The sequence below is a fragment of the Microcebus murinus genome, chromosome 6, assembly GCF_040939455.1.
Source record: "Microcebus murinus isolate Inina chromosome 6, M.murinus_Inina_mat1.0, whole genome shotgun sequence".
Lineage (NCBI taxonomy): Eukaryota > Metazoa > Chordata > Mammalia > Primates > Cheirogaleidae > Microcebus > Microcebus murinus.
Genome location: NC_134109.1, coordinates 101,383,707 through 101,409,564, shown reverse-complemented (window position 1 = coordinate 101,409,564; position 25,858 = coordinate 101,383,707). Strand labels below are relative to the sequence as shown.

General features: G+C 36.0%; 2 protein-coding genes across 10 annotated transcripts in view; one reads left to right on the top strand and one right to left on the bottom strand.

Annotated features, from left to right (window-relative positions):
* Nucleotides 1–22,087, top strand: part of DENND4A (DENN domain containing 4A) — a 145,845-nt gene extending 123,758 nt beyond the window's left edge. For 6 of the 9 annotated variants that reach the window (XM_020286005.2, XM_076004496.1, XM_012758665.2 and 3 more), the window contains 11 exons: nt 188–368; nt 4,666–4,760; nt 6,363–6,538; nt 6,631–6,774; nt 7,835–8,033; nt 8,593–8,847; nt 10,700–10,817; nt 10,930–10,956; nt 11,427–11,589; nt 11,755–11,819; nt 19,157–22,087. In XM_020286005.2, the coding sequence (XP_020141594.2) occupies nt 188–368; nt 4,666–4,760; nt 6,363–6,538; nt 6,631–6,774; nt 7,835–8,033; nt 8,593–8,847; nt 10,700–10,817; nt 10,930–10,956; nt 11,427–11,589; nt 11,755–11,819; nt 19,157–19,293 (1,560 nt within the window). In that variant the 3' untranslated portion in view covers nt 19,294–22,087. The remainder of the gene's footprint in view (nt 1–187; nt 369–4,665; nt 4,761–6,362; nt 6,539–6,630; nt 6,775–7,834; nt 8,034–8,592; nt 8,848–10,699; nt 10,818–10,929; nt 10,957–11,426; nt 11,590–11,754; nt 11,820–19,156) is intronic. The other 3 variants (XM_012758666.3, XM_012758664.2, XM_012758663.2) reach the window with 1 other exon arrangement.
* A 3,317-nt stretch (nt 22,088–25,404) lies between these two features.
* SLC24A1 (solute carrier family 24 member 1) overlaps nt 25,405–25,858 on the bottom strand; it is a 28,765-nt gene continuing 28,311 nt past the window's right edge. Inside the window, exon 11 of the mRNA XM_076004498.1 lies at nt 25,405–25,669. Coding sequence (XP_075860613.1) covers nt 25,420–25,669 — 250 coding nt within the window. The 3' untranslated portion in view covers nt 25,405–25,419. The remainder of the gene's footprint in view (nt 25,670–25,858) is intronic.

Below are 25,858 nucleotides of genomic sequence, written 5' to 3'. Positions count from 1 at the left end.
CTCCAGTATGTTTGCCCTAAGTAGCTTGGCTTTGTAAAATTGGTTGTTTTTTTCTCTAGAAGTTGTGATGTTGATTCAATCAATCATCTGGGTAGCTAGATAGCGGGTGTTTCTTCTGCCTTTGAAGTGACTTTTTAATAATTAACTTTAAATGTGAAGAAAATTAAGCTTATAATTATATCCGTAGGATCAAAGTTCTGATCGTACCAGTCTTTCTTCAGTGGGAGCCCAGGATTCTGAATCTACCTCTTTAACAGATGAAAATGAATTGGAAGGAGCCACTTCCTCCCAAGAGACCAGTGCCACTTCAGGGACTAAGGGCGTTGATCTCAGCCGAACAAACCTAGAAAGTTCTGCCTCCTTAGAAGGTTTGACCAAAAGTTCTATTATAGTGCATTTAATTTGTAGTTTCATTTGAATCGTAGTACCTTTACTTTTTTATGATTTTTTTTTCATTTTGTAAAAGACATACATAGCTCTAAAGTCAAAACAATAAAGCCCAAGGCACTTGCAAAGAAGACTAGCTTCCATCCCTACCCCCTCATCCCATTTTCTCCCTGTCCCTAGAAGCAACCATTTTTACTCATTTTAGGTTTATCCTTTCATTGTTGCTTTTTAAAAAAATATAGGTGTAAGAATATGCACGTGTGCACATATATATATATTCTTATTACCTCAAAAGTAACATACTGTAAACTGTCCCACCCATTGATTTTTTTCACATAATGTATCCTCAAGATCATTCCATAGCATCACAACCCCCCATTCATTTTTATAGCTGCATAGTACAAAATTATAAACTTATGTATCATGTGTAGATACATCATAATTTGTTTTAACTTCTTCCCTATTAATAGACATTAAGTTTCCAGACTTTGTAATGCTATAATGCATATATGTCATATTATATTTTACCAGTGTATCTTTGGGAGATACTTCAGAATTCTTCCTTGAAGTGATACTGCAAAGTTCCCTTCTTCAGGCTATTTTGCATTCTCACTGGCAGTATATGAGAGTGCCTATTTCCCCACAGCCTTGTCAACAAAATATGTTGGCAAACTTGGATTTTTGCCATCTGATAGGTGAGGAATGTATTTCAGTTTAGTTTTCATTTATAATCTCTTAATAAATAAAGTTGAGAATTTGATTATATGTTTAAAGACCATTTATATTTATTTTTCTCTGGACTGTCCTTTCCCTGTATTTCAATTGTGGGTCCTTTTTTTTAAGTTTTAATAACTCTTTTTATATAGAAAATCAATCCTTTGTCTCTTATAAGTTGTAGCTAGTTTATCCACGTTTGTCAAATTTAGTTTTGTTGGGGTTTTTGTCATGTGTAAGCCTTAAATTTTTTATCATCAAATTTATCCGTCTTTTCCCTTATTGATTCTGGATTTTGAGTTGTTAGGAAAGGTTTCTCCTTCCCTAGGTTACAAAGTAATTCACCATTGTTTCATTCTAATACTTACCTGATTTTCTTTTTAACATTTTCTGGAGTCAGCAGAATTTTTCTGTAGTAGAGTCATATAATAAATATTTTAAGTTGTCATTGTCTTTTTTTAAGCAACACTTTAAAATGTAAATACCACTCTTAGCATAGGACCACACAAAACAGATTTGATCCCTGATTGACATATCTGATCCACTTGAAATTTATTTTGGTATGTGTGAGGAATAGATCTAATAAATTTTTTTCAATTGTACTTTTGCTCTTTTTAAGAGCTTTTATTGCAGAAATTTTCAAACATACACAAAAATAGAGGGAATAGCATAATGAACCCCCATGAACTCCCATGTATCCTTTACCTAACTTCAACAGTTGTCAACAAATGGCCAATCTTGTTTTACTTATTCCCATCTCTTGCTGCCAACAGTTTTTCTTTCCCTGTGAATTATTTTAATCTTAGATAACACATAATTTTATTCATAAATACTTTAGTATGTATCACTAAAAGACTTTTATGTTTATTTTAAACTATTAAAGTATAAAAATGTGTACCTTTTTATATATGTAAATAAATTTCACAAACTGAGTACACCTGAGTAACCAGCATTCAGCTCAAGAAACAATATTCACAGATTCTAGAACCCTTTCTCATGCCCATGTCTACTCCCTTCACAGGTAAACATTATCTTAACTTATGACACTATAGCTTAGCTTGGCCATTTTTGAACATTTTATGATCTTATACAGTATATGTCTTTTGTAAAGCATTCAGTTTTTGAAAACATAATTGTAATATTATTATCATACTTTTAAAAATGTGATAATATATAGCATATCAAATATTTGGTTTCAGATTTTCACAGCTATCTCATAAAGCTCGTTTTATAGTGGTTTGTTCAACTTGGGATCCATACAGAGTCCACATGTTGCATTTTGTTGATACATCTATTAATTTTCTTTTATTCTCCCTCCTATCCTTCTTTTTCTCTCTTACCATATATTTATGAAGAAATCAGGTGATTAGCCCCCTCTCTCCTTTTTTTCCTCAACATACAAGAATAGTTGGTTGTCTAAGCAAATAAAATCAGACTTACAACCTGATATATAGAGAGAGAGACAGACAGACAGACAGTCTCACTCTGTGCCCGGGCTGGAGTGCCATGGCGTCAGCCTAGCTCACAGCAACCTCAAACTTCTGGGCTCAAGCGATCCTCCTGCCTCAGCATCCAGAGTAGCTGGGACTAAAGGCATGTACCACCATGCCCAGCTAATTTTTTTCTATATAGTTTTAGTTGGCCAATTAATTTCTTTCTATTTTTAGTGGAGACGGGGTTTCACTCTTGCTCAGGCTGGTTTTGAACTCCTCACCTCAAGTGATCCACCCACCTCAGCCTCCCAGAGTGCTAGGATTATAGGCATGAGCCACCACACCCAGCCTATATATGTATTTATTTTGAGATAAGATCTCACTCTGTTGCCCAGGCTAGCATGTGGTGGCATGATCATAGCTCACTACATCCTCGAAGTCCCAGGCACAAGGGATCCTCCTGGATAGCTGGGACTACAGACGCATATGTACCACCACACCGAGCTAATCTTTTAATTTTTGTTTCTTTCAGAGAGACAGGGTCTCACTATGTTGCTCAGGCTGGTCTTGAAATCCTGGCCTCAAGCAATCCTTCTGCCTTGGCCTCTCAAAGTGCTGAGATTATGGGCATGAGCCACCATACCCAGCCTGATTTGTATTTATTAAAATGAATGTTCTGTGCTGTAGATTAATTAGATACAAACGGTAGGCTTCCCGCATAAATGATTGTGTTAGTCAAGGTTCATAGAAGGTATTAGAAAGCAATTTTGAGCTGGCTGTGGCAGAGGATTACAGACATTATTGGGGGAAGGATCAAGGGAAGAACTGCATTTACCACCAGCTTTAAGCATCTTAAAGGATAGTGTGAGGCTTCAGCTCCTTCTCCCTCTGCCTCTGTAAGGCATCTCTGTGTGGCAGGGACTAGGGCCAGAGGTATCTGTATTTTCTCCTTGTCATTTTTTTTTTTTTTTTTTTGAGACAGAGTCTCACTTTGTTGTCCAGGCTAGAGTGAGTGCCGTGGCGTCAGCCTAGCTCACAGCAACCTCAAACTCCTGGGCTTGAGTGATCCTACTGCCTCAGCCTCCCAGGTAGCTGGGACTACAGGCATGCGCCACCATGCCCGGCTAATTTTTTTTATATATATATCAGTTGGCCAATTAATTTCTTTCTATTTATAGTAGAGACGGGGTCTCGCTCTTGCTCAGGCTGGTTTTGAACTCCTGACCTTGAGCAATCCGCCCGCCTCGGCCTCCCAAGAGCTAGGATTACAGGCGTGAGCCACAGCGCCCGGCCTCTCCTTGTCATTTATTTGCTGAATCAATCAAGTCATTAGTCTGGATTATACCTATTGCATCCCATGGTGGTGCTTACCATGTTTTTGTATCCCCTGTATTTCTTGTGAACTGGTAGTTTACACCATGACTTTTTTCACCTTTATATTTATGAAAATAATCAGGATTCATTCATAAAATTTAGTAATGACAGGAAAAACATGTGTAGAGAAGGTATAGATCACCTCCAGTTTTATTAACAAGATATAGCCACTGTCAGCAACTGATTTGACCACATATCTCCTCTTATTTTTTTGCTATTGTTTTAATACCTACTAATATCTCATTTGTCTTAAGAATATACTTGGGAACTCTTCCCCAGTGCTTAAGAGCAAGGTTATTATACCAGTTCTTAAAAGATCCTTGTAAGAAGAGAATTACGACTAAATCTTTTCATAATTTGAAATTAAGATTCACTATTTTATACTTTTAAGACCTTAGCACTAAATACTTTCCTATATTTTAAACATGAAAAAAATAGAAACAGCACAATAGTAATTACTGACAACTAGAATGCTTTCTAGCCTATATAAACAAAGTGTTTAATAAATGAGTGATGAAGGAATACACGTAGCATGTGGGGATCAGTAGAATTAGAACATATTTCCTTAGGTTTGTACTCAAAAGTGCACCCATTGAAAACATTTTTGTCATTATTTATTTGTTTTTATTAAATTACCTTTAACATTTTGACTAGAACAGGTTAACTTTCTATCAGAAAATTTATGGAAGTGAAAAAATTTCATATCCTTTCTCTTTGATTTTAATGGTTTTACTTTTTGTTTTTCATTAATGAACAGGATCCCTATCAAAGTTTGCCTTACCTGGGAAATCAGAAGTGACATCTTCCTTCAACACGAGTAATACAAATATCTTCCAGAACTATGCAATGGAGGTACAATTTTATTCAAAAGAAAATCTTCATGTACTGCTTTACAAACTTTACATTTCTTAGGTGTTGATAGTCTCAGGTACAATAATAAAAGTTAAATATGTAGCATCTAAAATTTCAGAATGTATACTGCATCTGAATAAAGTTAAAATCCAGCTTTTGGGTATCTTGTATTTCAGATTATTGAAGTCATACTATTTTATCTCTATTAGGATAGTTCCATGCTGACTTTGAGATTTATCAACTACAGAAGCATTTTCATTTTCAATATTTGTATTTATTTTTGTTATGTGTATGTTCTCTTTGAATGTTTATTTCACATCATAAACCGTTTTGCTATGTAAGCATGCTTTTTAGGTAAGGGTACAGTGAGTAGTTTTAGCACTATGTTGTCAACTTCTTCTGTCATATTTTTCATTCTTTGTGTCAGTTTGATGTAGATCTCTGCTAGGTGTGCTCCTATATCCCACTTTCTTACAGTGAAAAAGTTATACTTTTACACTTTAAAAATTTTCCCTAGTTTTTCTGTAAAAATTATTTCCAGATACATTTGTGAGTATGGTTGCTATTTTATGCTAATTTGCATAAATCTGGAAAATAAATTTGTATACAGCTAGAAAATAGATGATGAGCACTAATGTTACAGTTTACAAATTTTCTGGTGGCTTCAGGAATTTCTATATTTTGTTAATGTGATGACAGCATTTACAGTTATCTATAACAATGCTTCTTAAGCTGTCTTATAGTGACAGACCAGGGATATTTGTTTGTTTAATTTCTAATGTGTCATAGCTGATACTCTTATAAAATACATTGATTACACACTTAGATGTTACAGCAATATCAAATTACTTTAAAAGTTTATAAATCCTACTTTCAATTTCTTTACTTATCCCATCGCAAGCCTGTGTTTGTGGACCAGCACTAGTCTGGCAACCACGCTTTGAGTAGCACCGATTTCTAGTATGTGATTACAAATACCTGTTTTGAGTATTTAAAAATGATAGTTTACTTTTCCATTAATAAAACCACAGCACCAAGCACTCTGGGAGCCCGAGGTGGGCAGATCGCTCAAGGTCAGGAGTTCGAAACCAGCCTAAGCAAGAGCGAGACCCCATCTTTCCTAAAAATAGAAAGAAATTAATTGACCAACTAAAAATATATATATACAAAAAATTAGCCAGGCATGGTGGTACATGCCTGTAGTCCCAGCTACTCGGGAGGCTGAGGCAGTAAGATCGCTTGAGCCCAGGAGTTTGAGGTTGCTGTGAGCTAGGTTGATGCCACAACACTCTAGTCCGGGCAACAGAGTGAGACTTTGATTCAAAAAAAAAACCCCACAACAAATCTTATTGTAATAATAATGGGGAAAAATGCTCACTTAAATGCAAGTTTCCCTTTTAGGCAAAAATTTTGGAATAGATTTAGCTAAAATAGTTAATGATAAGTGTAATATGTAATGCACTAAATGTAATCCAGTTTTTGTTTGTAACATCTGAATCCTTCTCATTTGTAATTTTCCAATAGATTTATGAATTGAAATGGCTTTCAATTCATAATATGCATTAACTAGCTTGCTTTATAAAGTGCTGTCTTCTCCCATAGGTTCTCATCTCAAGTTGCTCTCGGTGTAGAACTTGTGATTGTCTTGTCCATGATGAGGAAATCATGGCTGGCTGGACAGCAGATGATTCAAATCTCAATACTACATGCCCATTCTGTGGCAATCTTTTCTTGCCCTTTCTGAATATCGAAATAAGAGACTTAAGACGACCTGGAAGGTAATGTAGTACGGTTTTTTTTCTGAATGTTTAAGCGTCATGTTTCCTAGAATATCTCTTTTCTGAAAAAGCTCCTTTGATTCACATTACAGATACTTTTTGAAGTCAAGCCCATCAACAGAAAATATGCACTTTCCATCCTTTTCAAGTCAGAGAAGGCCATCTTGCATTTCAGCATCAGTCTCTGGTCTTGACACATCAGCTATCTCTGTTCAAGGGAATTTTGATCTAGATAGGTAATTATGATTATGTGGAACTATATTTTAACAACATATATTACATGATTTAGGAGTATGACAAAAATTAGCTGACCATTTCAAAGTTTAAATTTCTATGAATAGTAGATTCATAATCTTAAGTTGTCACTCCTAATTAAAGCAAATGTTAAAATTCTCCAGTAACCTGAATATTTATAAATAAATGTTATATGTTATGCTTTATTAATCCCCAGAGTTTAAGCTGTGTGTGTGTGTGTATGATAATGTTTACTACTGTTTTAACAGTAAAAAAATCTATAGTACACTTGAAGTTTATAATGACCATCTTTTTTCTATATCCATCTCTTCAGAAATTAAGGCAATACTAACTTCTACTTTGGAATATTTAATCTTCTACTTAGGAAATATAATAATCTAAGAAAACATTTGGAGCTAACATAGCTAGGAACTTTAAAATTAAACTAAGACTTATAAAGTAAGCCTAATATAAGTAAATCTATACTTAAGACAAATGTGGAAATTGACTCCATTTTGTAGAAGTGCCAAATTAAGTTACGAATAGCTGGATAGATGAAGCCACATTGGTAGCTGCATGTGCAAAAAATGCCTATATAGTATTGGCAGGTTAATGTGACCTGTTTGATCTTGAATACTTAAGCAGTGAAACCAAAAATCTGTGTGTGCACCTTCTTTCATCATAGGTCTATTGTAGCCCTTAGTCTTTGTCTGTCTCCTATTAGGTTGTGTTTCCTGAAGGAATATGTGCCTGTTTTCTCTGCTTTGTATCCATCCCCATGTCCTACCTCCTGTGCCTCCTGCTGTATAATAAAGTCCATTAAGTGTTTTGAATAAATGAATACATCTTGAATATTTAAAGTTCACTTGATAAAAAGGAAGTTTAGCATAACTATACCACTTAAAATTATCTCTTATTTCCCAGCTGAAGACTGAATAACATATGCCCTTTGATTTATTTTATTGTGTCCAGCTCTGATTCTAAAGAGAGAACATGGTTCTTCTAGATGAAATAAAGTAAATCTAGACACTGATACACTTTTTTCTTTTTTCTATGCCTAAGCAAATCTAAACTGCAGGAAAATTCCTGTGCCCAAAGTATTCAGATCCCTGCTAATGGATCAAAAACAGCTGTGTCAAAATGTCCAATATTTCCAATGGCCAGGAGTATTAGTACTTGTGGCCCCTTGGATAAGGAGGATACTGGAGGAAAGAAGCTCATTTCTACAGGCAGCCTGCCAGCTACTTTACAAGGAGCTACGGTATGTATTTTTGGTGTTTTTCCTAATTTGGAAATTGATCATTTACATATGAATCTGTTCTCCTTTTCCTAAATAGCCTAATTAGCTTGAATTTTATTATTACAAATAATAATCTGTTATCCCATGATACAATTATATTACCTCTCTACTCATATGAAGATCATTGACAAGAATTTTTTTTTTTTTTTTTTTTTGAGAGACAAGATCTTGCTCTTTTGCCTAGGGTTGGGGTACAGTGGCATCAGCATAGTTCACTGCAATTTCAAACTCCTGGGCTCAAGTGTTCCTCCTGCTTCATTCTCCTGGGTAGCTGGGACTACAGGCACATACCACTGCACCTGGCTAATATTTTTTATTTTTTGTAGAGGCAAGGTCTCGCTGTGTTGCCCGGGCTGGTCTTGAACCCCTAGCTTCAAGCGATCCTTCTGCCTTGGCTTCCCAAAGTGCTAGAATTATAGGCGTGAGCCACTGTTCCTGGCCCATTGACAGGAATTTTTTTTAATCGGTTAATATTAATCATTCTTGCATTTGCCATTTATGGGTTTTGTTTATTCAACAGGACTCTTTAGGATTAGAATGGCACCTTCCAAGCCCAGATCCTGTCACTGTTCCATATCTTAGTCCTTTAGTGGTATGGAAGGAACTTGAAAGCTTACTGGAAAATGAAGGCGATCATGCAATAACAGTGGCAGACTTTGTGGACCATCATCCAATTGTTTTTTGGAACCTGGTGTGGTATTTTAGACGTCTTGACTTGCCTAGTAACTTACCTGGATTGATTCTTTCTTCTGAGCATTGTAACAAGTATTCAAAGGTATGAGAGTAAAAATTAACTAAAAGGTAGTGCTGCTGTCACCATTGTAATATTTGCATATTCCTAATGATAAAAAAGTAAGGTTTGTTTTTATGCTAAAGTGTTAATAACTATCTGAATCATTAGATAAACCAAATTGTTTTAGTTTATTTACAAATAATTTGTTCTTACATCTAGCTGTTAAGACAGTCTTCTTTTAGCTTCCTCCCAAAATTTACACAAAGCACTTGAATTTTTGTTATAGCTTCAAGAATAAACTGGAAATGACTCTTACAAGGAGGGTTTGTGAGTAAGCACCACTGATATCTCATACCTCCTTCAAAAACAAGCCTAACACTTTTGTTTTAGGAGGATGTCTATACAGTAGTGTCCCCCCTTCTTTGCAGTTTTACTTTCTGCAGTTTTAGTTACCTGTAGTCAACTGCAGTTTGAAAATATTAAATGGAAAATTCCAGAAATGAATAAGTCATATGTTTTAGATTTTGTGCTGTTCTGTGTAGCATGATGAAATCTCCTATTATTCCACCTGGGATGTGAATCATCCCTTTGTTCAGCATATTCATGTTGTATACCCTGCCTACTCATTGATCACTTAGTAGCCATCTTGGTTATCAGACCAATTGTCACACTATCACGGTGCTTGTGTTCAGGTAGCCCCTATTTTTCTTAATAATGCACAAAGCACAAGAGTAGTGATATTGGCATATTATTATAATTATTCTATTTTATTAGTTATTGTTGTTAATCTCTTTTTTTTTGAGACAATCTTGTTCTGTTGCCTGGGCTAGAGTGCCATGGCGTCAGCGTAGCTCACAGCAACCTCAAACTTCTGGGCTCAAGGGATATCCTCCTGCCTCAGCCTCCTGAATTGCTGGGACTACAGGCATGCGCCACTATACCCAACTAATTTTATATATATATATATATATACTTTTAGTTGTCCAGCTAATTTCTTTCTATTTATAGTAGAGACGGGGTCTCGCTCTTGCTCAGGCTGGTCTTGAACTCCTGACCTCGAGCAATCCACCCGCCTCAGCCTCCCAGAGTGCCAGCATTACAAGCATGAGCCACCATGCCCAGCCTGTTGTTAATTTCTTACTGTGCCTAATTTATAAATTAAATTTTATCATAGGTATGTATGGATAGGAAAAAATATATGTGAGGTTCAGTACTATCTACTGTTTCAGGCTTCTTTTAGGGGTCTTGGAACATATCCCCAAGGATAAAGGTAGACTATTGTAATTCATATTGCAATCATGTGCTACCATTCTTTTTATTCTTTTACTCTGAATTTTTGATTAACATTTAGGCAATCAGTTATATGTTCCTTTGTGTTTTTGATAATGTTGTTGTGTAAAAGTGTTTTTACTTTTTCATATGCTGCCACTGCCACTAAATGGCAGCCTCTATGTTCAGGAATTTTATCTTCTCCCATCTTGTACTCCATGCCTATATTGTGCATTTGCTCTGGATTCTCATTACAATGAGTGACAAAGATGTTAAGTCAGTCAGTTATCTGGGCTAGGGTCTTGGATTATATAGAATGGGACTAGTGGATTCATCTTTCTGTGGACTCTCAATCATGAGCAGGGGCAAAATTAGCTCTTCATGGCACTCTTTCTCATTGATCTAAGTGCTTTGTTAAATCTGCTGCTTTAGACATCATTAGCTTCTCAACTCAGCCTATCTTTCTTCAATAGATATCAAATACATATAAATCAGTCATTTTCTGTTCTCTTTTATCTCTTGTACACATACATCCTAAAAAATATTTATAAGGATTTTATAAAATATTTACCAAATATTATCATGTAAAGAACATTAATGAAAGTTTGGTTATTCCACAACACAGATTCCCCGACACTGTATGTCTGAAGATAGTAAATATGTTTTAATACAAATGTTATGGGACAATATGAAATTACATCAGGATCCAGGACAGCCCTTGTACATCCTCTGGAATGCCCACAGTAAGTGCCATCATAGAATGCTGATTTCATTCTTGTTAGAGTAATCTCTGCTTGCTTTAAATAGCCTAAACTGACTGACTTTTATTTCACTCTACTACTTTTTGTCTTACAGGTCAAAATCGTACTCTTTTGTTTGAGAGTGAGTGTTAAGTTTGATTTTTTTAGTGCTACCTTCTGTGGAGGTCAAAGTTTTTTCTGGTTTTTGTTTTTGTTTTTTAAGGGGTGCTGTGTACGTGATGGTGGGTTGGTTGTATTGTGTAGAATTCAGCTTTCAGCACATTGCTTGCCCCAATTTCTTCTTTTTACTTATTTTTTATTTGTTTCCATCCCAGGCTGCTGATGTAGAATTTCAAAGGCTGTATTAAGGGAAATAGTATTTTTAGTTATTGTCTACTTGAGACCACAAAAAGCCTTAGGTGTTTTTTTGTCATTATTTGTCTTATTTTTTTCTTTTTTGCTTTTCTTCATTAGATTTCTGTCCCTTTATCTTTGGCTCTTAATTTATTTTTAGTGCTTTGTAACTTCTTTAATATCTGTAAGTTGCTGCTTAATTTCTTTCTCCTTCCTCACAGAATATTTTCCTTCATCTGCTCTTTTATTCTTTTACAGCCCAGAAATATCCAATGGTTCATTTATTACAAAAAAGTGATAACTCATTTAGCCAGGAACTATTGAAAAGTATGGTAAAAAGCATTAAAAGGAATGATGTCTATGGACCAATGAGTCAGATTTTAGAGACACTAAATAAGTGTCCACATTTTAAAAGACAGAGGTAAGTCATTCTCTTAAATAATTATATTGTTCCTCTAAGAAGATTCATATTGTTTGCTTAGTAATTTGTTAGAATATCTCATGCTTATGTTAGCATAAAAATTTTTGTAGAACATATATAGACTATATGAATACTAATATTTTCTCCACACCTCTTACCCCTTAGGAGTTTATACAGAGAAATACTATTTCTCTCACTTGTGGCACTGGGAAGAGAAAACATTGATATAGGTAATTCAGCATTGTATATAATATGTAATATTAATATGGTGTGGTATAATCTTCAAAGTATTTTTGTGTTTGATCTTAATTATTATATTAATATTAGATTATATTATTTCTCAGAATAATTGTTTCTTTGCGTTTTTTTGAGGCACTTTGATACTTTGGTCATGGCAATAATGATGATAAATTATAAAAGCTAACTTTTTTTGAGGGCTTACTGTGCCTCACACTGTAATAAGTGCTTTCCATGTATTATCTCATGTAATGCTCCCAAAAGTCCTATAAGATATAAATTATTATCATTTTCATATTATTGAAAATACTAAGCATCTAAAAGGTTAGGTAACTTAATCTTAGGTTTCACAGTAAATAATAGAGCCATATTTGAACCAAGCAGTCTTAATTTTTCCAATCCCTTGCTTTTAACTATTGTGTCATTTCATTAATGACATTAAGCTTGTTCAGAAGTAATATAAGGTAGTTAAATATATATTTTAGGAGTTCCCAAACTTTTCTGTTTGATCACCTCCTTCCATTTATTGTGCTTGGACTCTTTTAAGTTTCTCCTTTCAAATTATAAGAGAAGGCAGAAATGGCTCCTCGTAGGCAAAAAGAAGAAAATTAGTATTATAGTAGACTTAATTTGGATGGCTATCTAGCATTGAGAGACTCAAGCAGAGTTTGGGAATTCTGTTTGAGAATTTATAATACTGTGAATAGGTTGATGAAAATGGTAATTGATATATAAAATTCATCTGACTTGTGGTATCTGATTTGCATGCCCTACTTAAGCCCACTTACCAGTTAATGAGAGAATATATAATAGGTCATGCTTCTACTAGATGATTGTACACTGGTCTTAACAAAAACAAGTCTAGTTCTTCAGCATCAGCATTTCAATTGACTTTTAAAGTGCCACAGCCATTTACGAGTGACACCAGAGTCAAAACGATGATGATGTAGAATAAGGTATGCACTGTTACAAGTTACTCAGTCAGATCAGATGAAGCATGAATAGAGAGAGAGCAAGGGCTCTCCCTGGTGGTGCTGGCTTCCCAACAAGTCCTCTGAGGAAAGGGAGAGAGAGTAGGAGTTAATGAGTGAAGTACAGCAGTGGCCCCCAACCGTTTTGGCACTAGGGACTGGTTTCATAGAAGACAATTTTTCCACAGACTTGGGGTGATAGTTTTGGGATGATTCAAGCGCATTACATTCATTGTGCAATCAAACGTCTCTGCTAATGATAATCTATATTTGCAGCTGCTCCCCAGAGCTAGCATCACTGCCTCAGCTCCACCTCAGATCATTAGGCAGTGGAATCTCACAAGGAGCACGCAACCTGATCCCTCACATGCTCAGTTTACAGTAGGGTTAAGGCTCCTATGAGAATCTAATGCCTCCACTGATCTGACAAGAGGCGGAGCTTATGCGGTGACGCCACTGATGGGGAGCAGCTGTAAATCCACTTGAATCCAGCCTGCTCAGTGGCTGTTCACCTCCTGCTGTGCAGCCTGGTTCCTAACAGGCCATAGACCAGTACCGGTGGGCGGCCTGGGGGTTGGGGACTGCAGAAGTAGAGGTCTAAAAACAACCATCCTTAACTTAAGGTATTTGAGAGAGTTATCAGGTGCCATCTGTGCCACTGGGAATTGTCAGTCTTGAGGAAGAGAGAGATTGTAGAATTTGACAGCAAAGGTATGTGGGTGAAATGGCAAACATCTTACAGAGTGGAATTATTAGATGAGTATGATATTTTAAATAAATAAACATTTAAAGAACAAAGAGACTAAATTGGTTAGAAAATAAATCTGCACATGTAGAAGATAGGAGTGAGAAATTGGCTTACACTAAAATGGTCTTAAAATATTTAGCTATGGCCGGGCGTGGTGGCTCACGCCTGTAATCCTAGCACTCTGGGAGGCCGAGGCGGGCGGATTGCTTGAGGTCAGGAGTTCAAAACCAGCCTGAGCAAGAGCGAGACCCCATCTCTACTATAAATAAAAAAAGAAATTAATTGGCCAACTAATATATATAGAAAAAAATTAGCCGGGCATGGTGGCGCATGCCTGTAGTCCCAGCTACTCGGGAGGCTGAGGCAGCAGGATTGCTTGAGCCCAGGAGTTTGAGATTGCTGTGAGCTAGGCTGACACCACGGCACTCATTCTAACCTGGGCAACAAAGTGAGACTCTGTCTCAAAAAAAAAAAAAAAAAAAAAAAAAAAAAAAAAAATTTAGCTATAAATCCAAGCCAAACAGAGATCAGTGTTTGGTATCTTTATTTAAAAAAAAAAGTATGGGCCAGGTACAGTGGTTCACACCTGTAATTCTAGCACTTTAAGGGACCAAAGTGGGAGGATCACTTGAGGCCAGCATTTCGAGATCAACCTGGGCAACATGTCGAGACCCCTGACTCTACAAAAAGTATAAAAAATTAGCCGGGCATGTTGGTGCATGCCTGTCATCCTAGCTAGTTGGGAGGATCACTTCAGCCCAAGAGTTAAAGGCTGTAGTGAGCTATGATCATGCCACTGTACTCCAGCCTGGGCGAGAGAGGGAGACCCTGTCTCTTAAAAAAAAGTTTAACTCAGAGAAATACAATCAGGGAACGCTGTACTTGGAAGTCACATTAAATTGCTGATCAACTACTTGAAATACAATTGGAAAAATTTGGAGAAGTTCCAGTAGAAAGGTAAAAAATATTTAGAATTAAGGAATATTTGATGGAGAAGGCTAAAGGAAATGTAGCTGCGTTTAACCTATAATTTTGCTTATAAACAAATATTGTGTGAATGTATTGAGCTGCCATTTCTATTAAAAAGAGGAAAAGAATAAATAGGTTCAAATTGCAATTGCAGCCAGGGAACTTCAAGCAGAATTTGTGAATATTTGTTGTTTACTCTAATGGTTTTGAAATATGAGACTATTAAAAATAAGAAACTTGACCAATGATTGTAATGTTTAACTGGAAAAATAATAATGCAGGAATAGGCAAGAAACAATAATATATATTTTAAAAATATAAAATAATTAAAATGGTATGCTAGAAAATATCTAGTTAACACAAAAGAAGGCAGTAATGAAAGACTAGAGGAATAAAAAAGATATAGAAAACAAATAGCAAAGTTGCATATGTAAATCCCACCTTATTAATAATTGCATTCAATGTAAATAGATTAAACTCTTCAGTTACAAGGACTATTAGAAGAATGGATTTTTTTTTTTTTTTTTTTGAGACAGAGTCTCACTTTGTTGTCCAGGCTAGAGTGAGTGCCGTGGCGTCAGCCTAGCTCACAGCAACTTCAAACTCCTGGGCTCAAGCGATCCTCCTGCCTCAGCCTCCCGAGTAGCTGGGACTACAGGCATGCGCCACCATGCCCGGCTAATTTTTTATATATATATCAGTTGGCCAATTAATTTCTTTCTATTTATAGTAGAGACGGGGTCTCGCTCTTGCTCAGGCTGGTTTTGAACTCCTGACCTTGAGCAATCCGCCCGCCTCGGCCTCCCAAAAGCTAGGATTACAGGCGTGAGCCACAGCGCCCGGCCCTGAAGAATGGATTTTAAAAAACATGTTCCACTATATGCTATATAAAAAAGACACACTTTGGATTCAATGACACAATAGCTTGAAAGTGAAAGGACTGGAAAAGATATTCCATGCAAATAGTACTCAAAAGAAGGCTGAAGTGACTATACTAATATCAGACAAAATAGACTTTAAGACAAAAACTGTTACTGGAGACAAAAAAGAATATATTATGATAATAAAGAATAATTCACTAAGAAGATATTTATAAACATACATGCACATTAGAAAAAAACGTAGGTGTAAATCTTCATGACCTTAGATTAGGCAGTGGTTCTTAAATGTGACACTGAAAGTACAAGCAAATGAAAAAATAAAAGATAGAAAAATTGGACATCAACATTAAAAACATTTGTACATCAATGGATACTGTCAAGAAAGTAAAAAGACAGCCCACACAATGAGAAAAAATATTTGCAGACCATATCTGAGAAAGGTTTAGTATTCAGTATACATAAAGAATTTTTATAACCTGACAAAACAATCCAATTTAAAAATTGGCAGAGGATTTGAATAAGCATTTTTCCAAAGAAGATATATAATGACTATTATAAAATAAGCACATGAACAAGTCAAAGTTGCAAAGATGTGGAAACCCAAGTGCCCATCAATACATGAGTGAATTAATAAAATGTGGTATATGTAGACCATGGAGTTCTACTCAGCCACAAAAATCAATGGCGATCTAGCACCTCTTGCATTACCCTGGATAGAGCTGGAACCCATTCTACTAAGTGAAGTATCCCAAGAATGGAAAAACAAGCACCACATGTACTCACCATCAAATTGGTATTAACTGATCAACACTTAAATGCATATATAGTAGTAACATTCTTTGGGTGTCGGGCAGATTGCGGGGGAGGAGGGGATGGGTATATATACACATAATGGGTGCAGTGCCCACCATCTGGGGGATGAACATACTTGAAGCTCTGACTTGAGTGGGGCAAGGGTCATATACATAACCTAAACTTTTGTACCCCTGTAATATGCTGAAATTTAAAAAAATAAGCACATGAAAAGATGCTCAACATCATTAGTAATTAGAGAAATGTAAATCAAAACCACAATGACATCCAGTCACTGGATGCTGTCTGTTGGAAAAAAGAAAAAAATATAAATTAAAATAATAAAAATAAAAAAAATTTTTTTTAAAACACGATGACATACCACTTCACACCAACTAAGAGGCTGATTGAAGCCAGGAAATTAAGACCAGCCTGGGTATCCCAGCAAGACTCTGTCTTTTAAAAAAAATCAAAAAAGATTGCCTAGATTAAAAAATTAAAAAAAAAAAATTTTAGCCAGGTGCAGTGGTGTGCTCCTATAGTCCCAGCTACTCAGGAGGCTGAGAAGCCCAGGAGTCCAGGCTGCAGTGACCTATGATCACACCATTGCACTCCAGCCTGAGCAACAGAGCAAGACCTCCATCTCTAAAAAAAAAAAAAAAAAAGAAAGGAAAAACAGAAAATAACAAGTGTTGACAAGGATGTGGAGAAATTAGAACTTTCATATATAGCTGTATGACCTGGCAGTTCCATTCCTAGGTATGAACTCAAGAGAACTGAGAATATATGTTCTTACAGAATCTTCTACATGAATGTTGATATCAACATAATTTATAATAGCCAAAAAGTGGAAACAACCTAAATGTGCATCACCTAATGAATAAGTAAAGAAAATGTGGCATATTTATATGGTGAAATATTATATAACCATGAAAAGAGTAAATTACTGATAAATGCTACATCATGGACTAACCTTGAAAGCATTATGCTTAGTGAAAGATGCCAGACACAAAAGACTGCACAGATGTGTGATTACATATATAGGAAATGTCCAGAATAGACAAATCTGTAGTGATAGAAAGTAGATTAGTGGCTGTAAGGGGGCTAGCAGGAGAGGTAATGGGGAGTAATTACTAATTGGTATGAGGTTTCTTTTTGGTGAGATTAAAATATTCTGGAATTAGGCAGTGATGATGATCTTGTGAATATACCAACAAACATTAAATTGTACACTTTAAGTTAGTGAATTATATAGTATGTGAATTATATCTCAATTTTTAAAAGTTAATCTGACCAGGCCGGGCGCGGTGGCTCACACCTGTAATCCTAGCACTCTGGGAGGCCAAGGCGAGCGGATTGCTTGAGGTCAGGAGTTTGAAACCAGCCTGAGCAAGAGCAAGACCCTGTCTCTACTATAAATAGAAATTAACTGGCCAACAATATATATAGAAAAAATTAGCTGGGCATGGTGGCGCATGCCTGTAGTTCCAGCTACTCGGGAGGCTGAGGCAGCAGGATTGCTTGAGCCCAGGAGTTTGAGGTTGGTGTGAGCTAGGCTGATGCCACGGCACTCATTCTAACCTGGGCAACAAAGCGAGACTCTGTCTCAAAAAAAAAAAAAAAAGTTAATCTGACCAAAAAAAGAAATAGGAAAAATTATTTAAAGAATCACTAAAAGGGATTTGCCCTCTAGAAGCTACTGTAATTATAGTAGGGTAATGCTAGCACAGGCAGAGCTAGAAAGGTTGATAATACTGAGTAGACAGTCTAAAAATAAAGAAAAATATCTATGAGAACATAATGTATGATAAAACCAGTTGGGAAAGGTAGACTAGTAAATGGTGTTGGGACAGTCATTCTAGCTGCTTGGGAAAGATGCCAGAACTTGCCAAAATCAGGAATAGTGTTCTTTGAGCTAGACCTTTTAACTATAATGAAACAGAAAGGATACCAAGAAAGAGTACTTAGATTGTTTTTATCATCCCTTTATTCTCTACCCAATACAAGCCTAGATCACATTCAGATATTACCCTGTCCCTCTGCCAAAGACAGCATTTCCTTGAAAAGTCCAAAGGATTCTCAGCCTCTAAGCTAAAAAAGCTCAATTGCTCATGCAGTTGGCCCTCAACTCAAACCAGCCTTCATGGTTATCACTGTGCACTGTTTCAAAGATGTTTTGATGTCTGTCAGCTCCCCAGAGCAGAAATATTGGGTCTTAGTAACAGTCATAATACATACCTCATTTGGATCTCTAAGGGGCAAATTTTTCTCCAAAATGTGTTAAAAAGAAGCAGAAAGTTAGCATGATTTTTAGACTGAAAAACTTTTAGCAGAGACTTTTAGGAGAAAACCCATATTCTCCCTTTTTGTCACATGTGAATTATCTTCTAGGAAAGAGGCACTCAGACGTTGGTATAATGTCCTTAATAATAAAAGTCACAGTCTAATTAACTTCATCTATTTCCTATGAGAAAGAAAAAAAATCATAACGGTATATATAATGGTAATGTCAGAAGATCTTTGTATTTTCCCAGAGGTCTCCCATAATAGGAAGTTTAAGACACGTAAACCAAAATAAATTCCAGTTGGAGCAAAATTTAAATGTAAAAAAATGAAACCATGAAAGGACTAGTATAAAAATATGGGCAAAATTTCTTTGTTAATCCTGGTGAGGAAAGGTCATTATTTTTACTGTTTTTATTGAATATGAAAAGCAATATACCAAAAAAATATATATAGTATTTGTGGGTTTTAACATCTATACTTGCTAAAATTAAAAGTTGGCATCTTAAAACTCCAAGTTTCACTAGTCTGTACAATCTAGCTGTGGTCATTTGGATGGCAGAAATGTCCTAGAGTTTCCTTGTTGGCCTTTAATTTTGTGGTTCTGTAGTATTGCGGAAACTTAATTATTGTCAATGTCAGACATAAATTTCTTTATTATTTTATTTCTTTATGAATTTTTGCAGATGTTTTTGATAAAGAGTACAAGATGGCATATGATCGTCTCACACCTAGTCAAGTCAAGAGTACACACAACTGTGACAGACCACCAAGTACAGGGGTGATGGAATGTCGGAAAACCTTTGGAGAACCTTATCTTTAAGATGTGTGTGTATACAGTCAATGTATATTGTATAGTCAGTGTATAAAATAACACTTTTAGACTCTAACCTTTTTCTTCCCAATTTTTGAAAACTCAAACTGTAAATGGTTCAGAAGGTTCAGATAGCTTATGTACAGAATGTTTTAAGAACAGAATAGTAACAAGTGAGGGAAAGCCACTTTGTTTCCCATTTCTTTTTGTTTTTCTTTAACTTCTCTGTAATAAGTAATTAAGTATTTTTGTTATGAGGAAATCCCCAAACAAAATAAGTTGCCATAAAATAAGACAACTATTTCATGGTTTCTCTTGGAAGAAACAGATTGAAAAATCATGAATGGAACCTAAACAGAAATGTCAGTTCAAAGAATCTCCTGTTTTCATAGACTATTCAAATGTTTTGACCATGAAGTTGTATTATACATATTTTAAATTGTTTATAGTAAGTTGATATTTTTTTAATTTTTAAATATAATATAGCAAACTTAAAATGAATTTAAACTTATGAAGCAAGCAAGCGCTTATTTTCCTCGTCTGCTGCTATTTGAAATAATTAGTACAGCTGCAGATTTCTCTATATGTATATCTATCTATATATATTTTTTTTATTACTTGGGAGAATGAATTTTCAAATGTCAGTGCTAGTGTCAGTGTTGTCCTAGGATTGCATGTTAGTACCGCTAAGCCTGACTGCAGTGAGTAAGTTATGGCAAGGGTAGTGTGCACTGCCCAGACTGACTCATTGAGCCTTGAGAAAGAGAGCCAGAGAGGTTTACTATACTATGATTCTGAAATTTTCTCTATTGCCAATAGATGCATAGACTACACATGGGCAATAGCTTACAAATCCAAGTATCAATTTAAATTTTAATATTCTACATGAAAACTTTAAATTGAGAAATATGCAGACAATTGACTATTCCAAATTTTACTCTTATTTTAATATCTAAAATATTGGGTATAATGCAAATTGTACAATAGAATATGTATCTGAAATATGACTTACCGGGATATTCTGTTAATACTATATATAAATATTCAAAATATTTTTTCAGAAGTAGAAAAATAACCCTCTAAAAGTACATATATTCAGATAGAATTTCCCATATTCAGGAACTTAGCTTTTTCCTTTTCTTTTCTTTTCTTTTCTATTCTTTTCTTTTCTTTTCTTCTTTTCTTTTCTTTCTTTTTTTTTTTTTTTGAGACAGTCTCTCTCTCTCTGTTGCCTGGGCTAGAGTGCCGTAGCGTCAGCCTAGCTCACAGCAACCTCAAACTCCTGGGCTCAAGCGATCCTCCTGCCTCAGCCTCCTGAGTAGCTGGGACTACAGGCACTGGATACCACGCCTGGCTAGTTTTTTGTGTGTCTATTTTTAGTTGCCCATCTAATTTTTTCTATTTTTAGTAGAGATGGGGGTCTCACTCTTGTTTAGGCTGGTCTTGAACTCCTGAACCTCAAGTGATCCTCCCACCTCAGCCCCCCAGAGTGCTAGGATTACAGGCGTGAGCCACCACCACGCCCAGCCAGAATTTAGCTTTTTCTACAAGCTTCAGAATCTGAAGTTCGTAGAATCTAAAATGCAGAAATATCCCTAAATAAGACAATAAATTGAATGTTTAAACACCATGGGTATTAAATAGACTTTTAAAATGTATTTCAGTTGCATTGTTTCTATTCTCACTTTCTTTGGGTAATTTCTGATAAAGAAAAAGTATCTTTTGACCATTAGAATTATTTATAGATTTTCAGTGTTTATGTGTACATTTGCACACATTGTCATTAATGAAGGAATTTCCTAACTGACTTTAAAGAAGAAAAGAATGGATGGTCCCAAATCAGGTATGTAAAGCCAGTAGAGTCCACAACACTTGGACGTAGAGATATCTTGGAGTCCTGAGACTCAGAATCAGTTTAGCTACAGAAAAACCACCTTTTGAGTTCACACCATTAATAAATAGCACCAAGCTGAAACATTTCACAGCTTTCTACTCCAGGAAATGATGAAGAGAGCTTAAAAATGTAAAACTTCAGTTCGTTTGGGAATGAACTTGCTTACTTGAAAAATCTGGTGCTATACACATATATTGCCTCTCCTTTGTAAATACCCATCCGATCCTACTCTTTACTGTTCACATCCAAGATTCACATTCTAATTATTCTTTATGTTCTTTAAATCATTTGAAAGTTGTCAACTGAGAGATATATTTGATAGGGGAGGCTTTTGACATTGGCGATAAACATCCCTCCAGCAAGGATTCTGGATTTCTCTTTTATTTGTTGTTGGTTTTGTTGTTTGTTTTTATTCCCATATAGAGAACAGCTTCACTATTGTTTACTCTGTCTGTATTATACACAATTGTAGGGATCATAGTTTATTGATTTCAAATGTCTGACAGAAAAAGAGTAAGGTAAAGCCATTCTTTATGATTCAGACTCATTTGGAGAAGTAAATGTAATTTTTATCTCCTCCTCCAACCTCAAATTTTATTTTTGCTTTTGGATAGAGTTATATTTCTCCTGCTTTTAATCCCCAGGGAATATTTTTTTAAGGCAGTGTTTAAAAATAAAATCTAAAACATGAACAGAAAGTGGTAAACCTGCTCAAAAGAAAATTAAAATATGAATCATCCTTTAAAATAACTCTGTCAAACTTCTTTCTGTTGAGCATACATTTTGAAGACACATGGCCAGTCATCTTGGAGAGAAATACCCTTTTGCTACATTATCTCTTATTTTCTTACTTTTAATTTTGTTTATATGTTTAAATTGTTGAAAATAAACTATGCTCTGTGCTGATAAGCTTGTTTACTACTTCCTGCCATTATGTTTTGAATGTCACACATTCTATATCAAATTTTATTTCTCCCACTAAAGTTTGAAAGCTGCTTTTAGGCACTTTATCTCAGAGTAGAAAGGAAAAGAGTGGGCTGCCTCTTTGAGAAGGCCCTGGTCCTTTGTGCTAGAGTTAGCTTGCTCTGCCTCTGTTTAGATACAAGGCTAAGCTTTGTTTCAGAACTGAACTTTCTAGTAACTGCATAACAATTTATATTACTATCCTCAGTACTTGGTGTCTTATCATCCCTCATACTACCTTCCTCCTCTGGCCTCAAAGTAAGCACATTCGCTGGCTTAATTATTTTTGAATACAAAATTAGTAGTATACAAATTGATACATGCATTTTTATCTCTGATTACAAAAGTCTGTGCACATGTGCTTGTATTCTGAGGTGGTAATAGATTCTTCTGATGACGTTACTGTTGCTTTTCCATGGCTGCTGTTCATTTAGATGGCTCCTTCCTTTTGTATTTAAAGACTTTCTTTTCAAATGTAGCACTGTGATAAACTATTGGAGCAACTAATAGACTTTTCTGTAAATGAAATTCTCCAGGTTTTGCTTGCTCATCACAGTGAAGGGCTTGAAGTGTGTCTTTAGCTGTGCAGGCAGACTTGAGCCAGGGTGTCCTGCCAGGCTTTAGTGCTCCTCCCTTCCCCAAGGATAGGCAGTTCTCTCAGGAGCCCTCTCTTTGCACCTTTCATAGCAATCAGTCTTAGAGCACATTGCACGCTACACCTCCTGGGGGACCCTCTCACTAAAAAGGGTCTATACTAGTTGAATTTTTACCAGGAAAAAAAAAAAAAAAAGGGTCTGAACCAAGAGTATTCAGTGACACATAAGACCAACCAGTCTTCCCAATAATCTGCCAGGCTGTGTCTTAGATATTAAATTCCAATCCCTGCCCCCTTCGGTACTCAATTTTTAAATAAATGATAATTCTGATATAGACAGTATTCTCAAGCTCCTGGCCTCAAGCAATCCTCCTGCCTCAGCCTCTCAAAGTGCTGGGGCTACAGGTGTGAGCCACTGTGCCTGGCAATATATAGACAGTATTATAAAAGACTAAGCCTATAATTCAATAAATCCATTTTCAGATCTGTCGATGACAGTACAATATAATGTTCAAAATGTATAGTAACCATTGGTACCACATACCAATTTAAATACCAAATTGGTATGTGATATTTAAACACATACCAATTTTCAAAAATTTGGAATATGTCCCTTTTTCCTGGTACTATATAGAATCTTAACCTGTTAAATTAGGAAGAATTTCACAGTTTTAGAAATCTGACCCAAACCAATTACCAGGGCCACTGAGGAAGCACAGCCCAGGGGAGGATGAAGGAGAAGTCATCTATGTAGCCCCTGTCTTCTAATTCAGATACTCATGTAGGACAGTTCATACCTACTAGGCTGAATAAATTACCTAGAATTTGTCAAGGTAACTATATAGACCATATTGCCTACCAAATGAGAGGACCATCTCAATATTATCTTGACATTTTAAGATAGTACTTTACCTCTAAAAAAAGTATGATTTTAATGTTACAGTAGATTTGTAAATGTATGACCAAAGTTTTAATTTCCAAGCATAACAAATTGATCTTTCAAAAAGTTACATAAGTTTTCCATCTCCCTACAATCATCTCTCTTCTTTCTCTCTCCCAATGAATTCCTACTCATCCATCAAGATTCAATTTTAATTTTTTGTACTTGTTCTTTTCTGTTATAGTGTGATCAGAACTTCTTTCTAGGCAAAAGGGAATGTCAGAAATTCAACAAATTGGGAAAAGGATGTCAGATCATTAGAGTGGTTTTAATCATTAAACAGATATTTCAGCGCTTTATTATTACAGAGTGTTTCACTTTGCATGACTCCTCACTCAGTCTGAGGAAGAGCATCAGATCCTGGGCTGTTAAGTGAGGAGGTAACATCCCTGAAGCTAACTGGAATTGGCTGCAAATACCAGGTTAGCACCTAGAATTTTGGTATTAGGATCTCCTTCCCACAGCCATTGTTCTTTCTTCCTATTCTTGGGCCATGGCATATGGAAACCCAGCAGTGCAGCAGCATCAAGAATGAGGATGATTAATTTAAGAATACGGAATTTGAACATAATTCCATATTCTTCATATGTCTTGAGAGCTTGTTTGGAGGTTCTAGCAGAAGAGTGCAGCTACTCGTATACCCTTGACCAAAGAACGGTCCTCCTCTAACAGGGAAGATCATCCCCTTCAACCAAGTGACCAGTTTTGGGAGGGACACACCTGGAGTGGTGAGGGAGGAGGAGGACACACACCTAGCCAGCCAGATCAGCCAAATCAACCCTGGTGATCAATGGGGTGACAGATGTCACAGCCGGATCACCCTCACATCCTCTTCATCAGTCTTCTCTTAAGCATTCTGACTAAGTGGCCTAAAGATAGGGATTAACCTGTCCGCGTTCATAAAGTAAACATACCATTGGGATTCACAACTTACTGAAATTTAATAAAAATTATTTCCAAAGAATGGGAATCCTGGGGTAGCGAGGCAATCAATTAAGTTAACCAGTTCATCTTAAAAGATGGTGTATTTGAACACCTTAGCCATCCTTCAGTGCCAAAATGTTGCTTTTTTTTCACATAACATCTGCCCTATCTTCTCATCTTTAAGCATTCTGCATGACTGTAATTAAAGCCATATTTACCATCATTATCTGCAGTCACCTGAGCTCATTTTGCTCTGAAGCCAGTGACATAAAACTTTCATTTCTAATGTATCCCTAACTGGATTCTAGTAACAGCAGCAAGCAGTATTTAATATACAAGCACATCAAATTCCACATGAAATGTTGAACCACAAAATGTTTTAAAACTCCAGTATCCTTTACTCTAGTTATCTTGGAAGTAATAATACTCTTTTTCTCACCATGTAGTCATTGTGTTAAGCATTTTTGGAATTTCCCCTTGTAATTACCTTAAGATCCATTTATAAACCATATAAGAAATCAGTCTGTCTCTCATTTAGAAAACCCTCTGGCTCCAGGGGTCGTTGTGCTGCCTCCATGTGACAGATGTTGACATGAGTCAGGGCTCAGAGCCCCACCCTTACAGGGGTGAAATTCTTCATCCACAGTGAGCTGCAGATGTTTCCAAAGATAAAGCTTAGTCCTGGATCACATTCACAATAGAGGTTCTGAGCCACTCAGTCCACTTTCTGAATCATGTTTGTTCTTTCATTAATGTAACAAAAGATACAATAACTTCTGGCATGGTCTTCTGTATCCATTATGAGCAACAGTGACTGACTCAGACAGATACAGGACAGGATATGATTCGATCTTCTAACATCACACTGATTATCAGGAATATAAAGTAAAGGAGGAACATTGTGAAGCCCAGGATCTTGTTCATTCTCCATTTACATGATGCAATTGAAGAGATCACAAACAGGAGCATGAGAAAAAGCAAAACAATAGCACAAAACAAGCCATTGCTGCTGACTGGAACAGGCTGTAATCCATTGATAAGAGAGAAAAGCAACCAAGGAACAGGCAAGCTGCAAGATTGAAGAAACAATATGAACATTCTTAATTTTTATAATCCATACAGTTAAATAGTATTTGAAAGTTTACAAAGCACTTATTTTTCTATGAAGAAAAATAAAAACCTCTGGAGTAGAGGAGAAATTAGTAGGCCATTTCACAGGTGAGGAAACTAGGCTTCAAGGAAATTAAATTACTTGCCC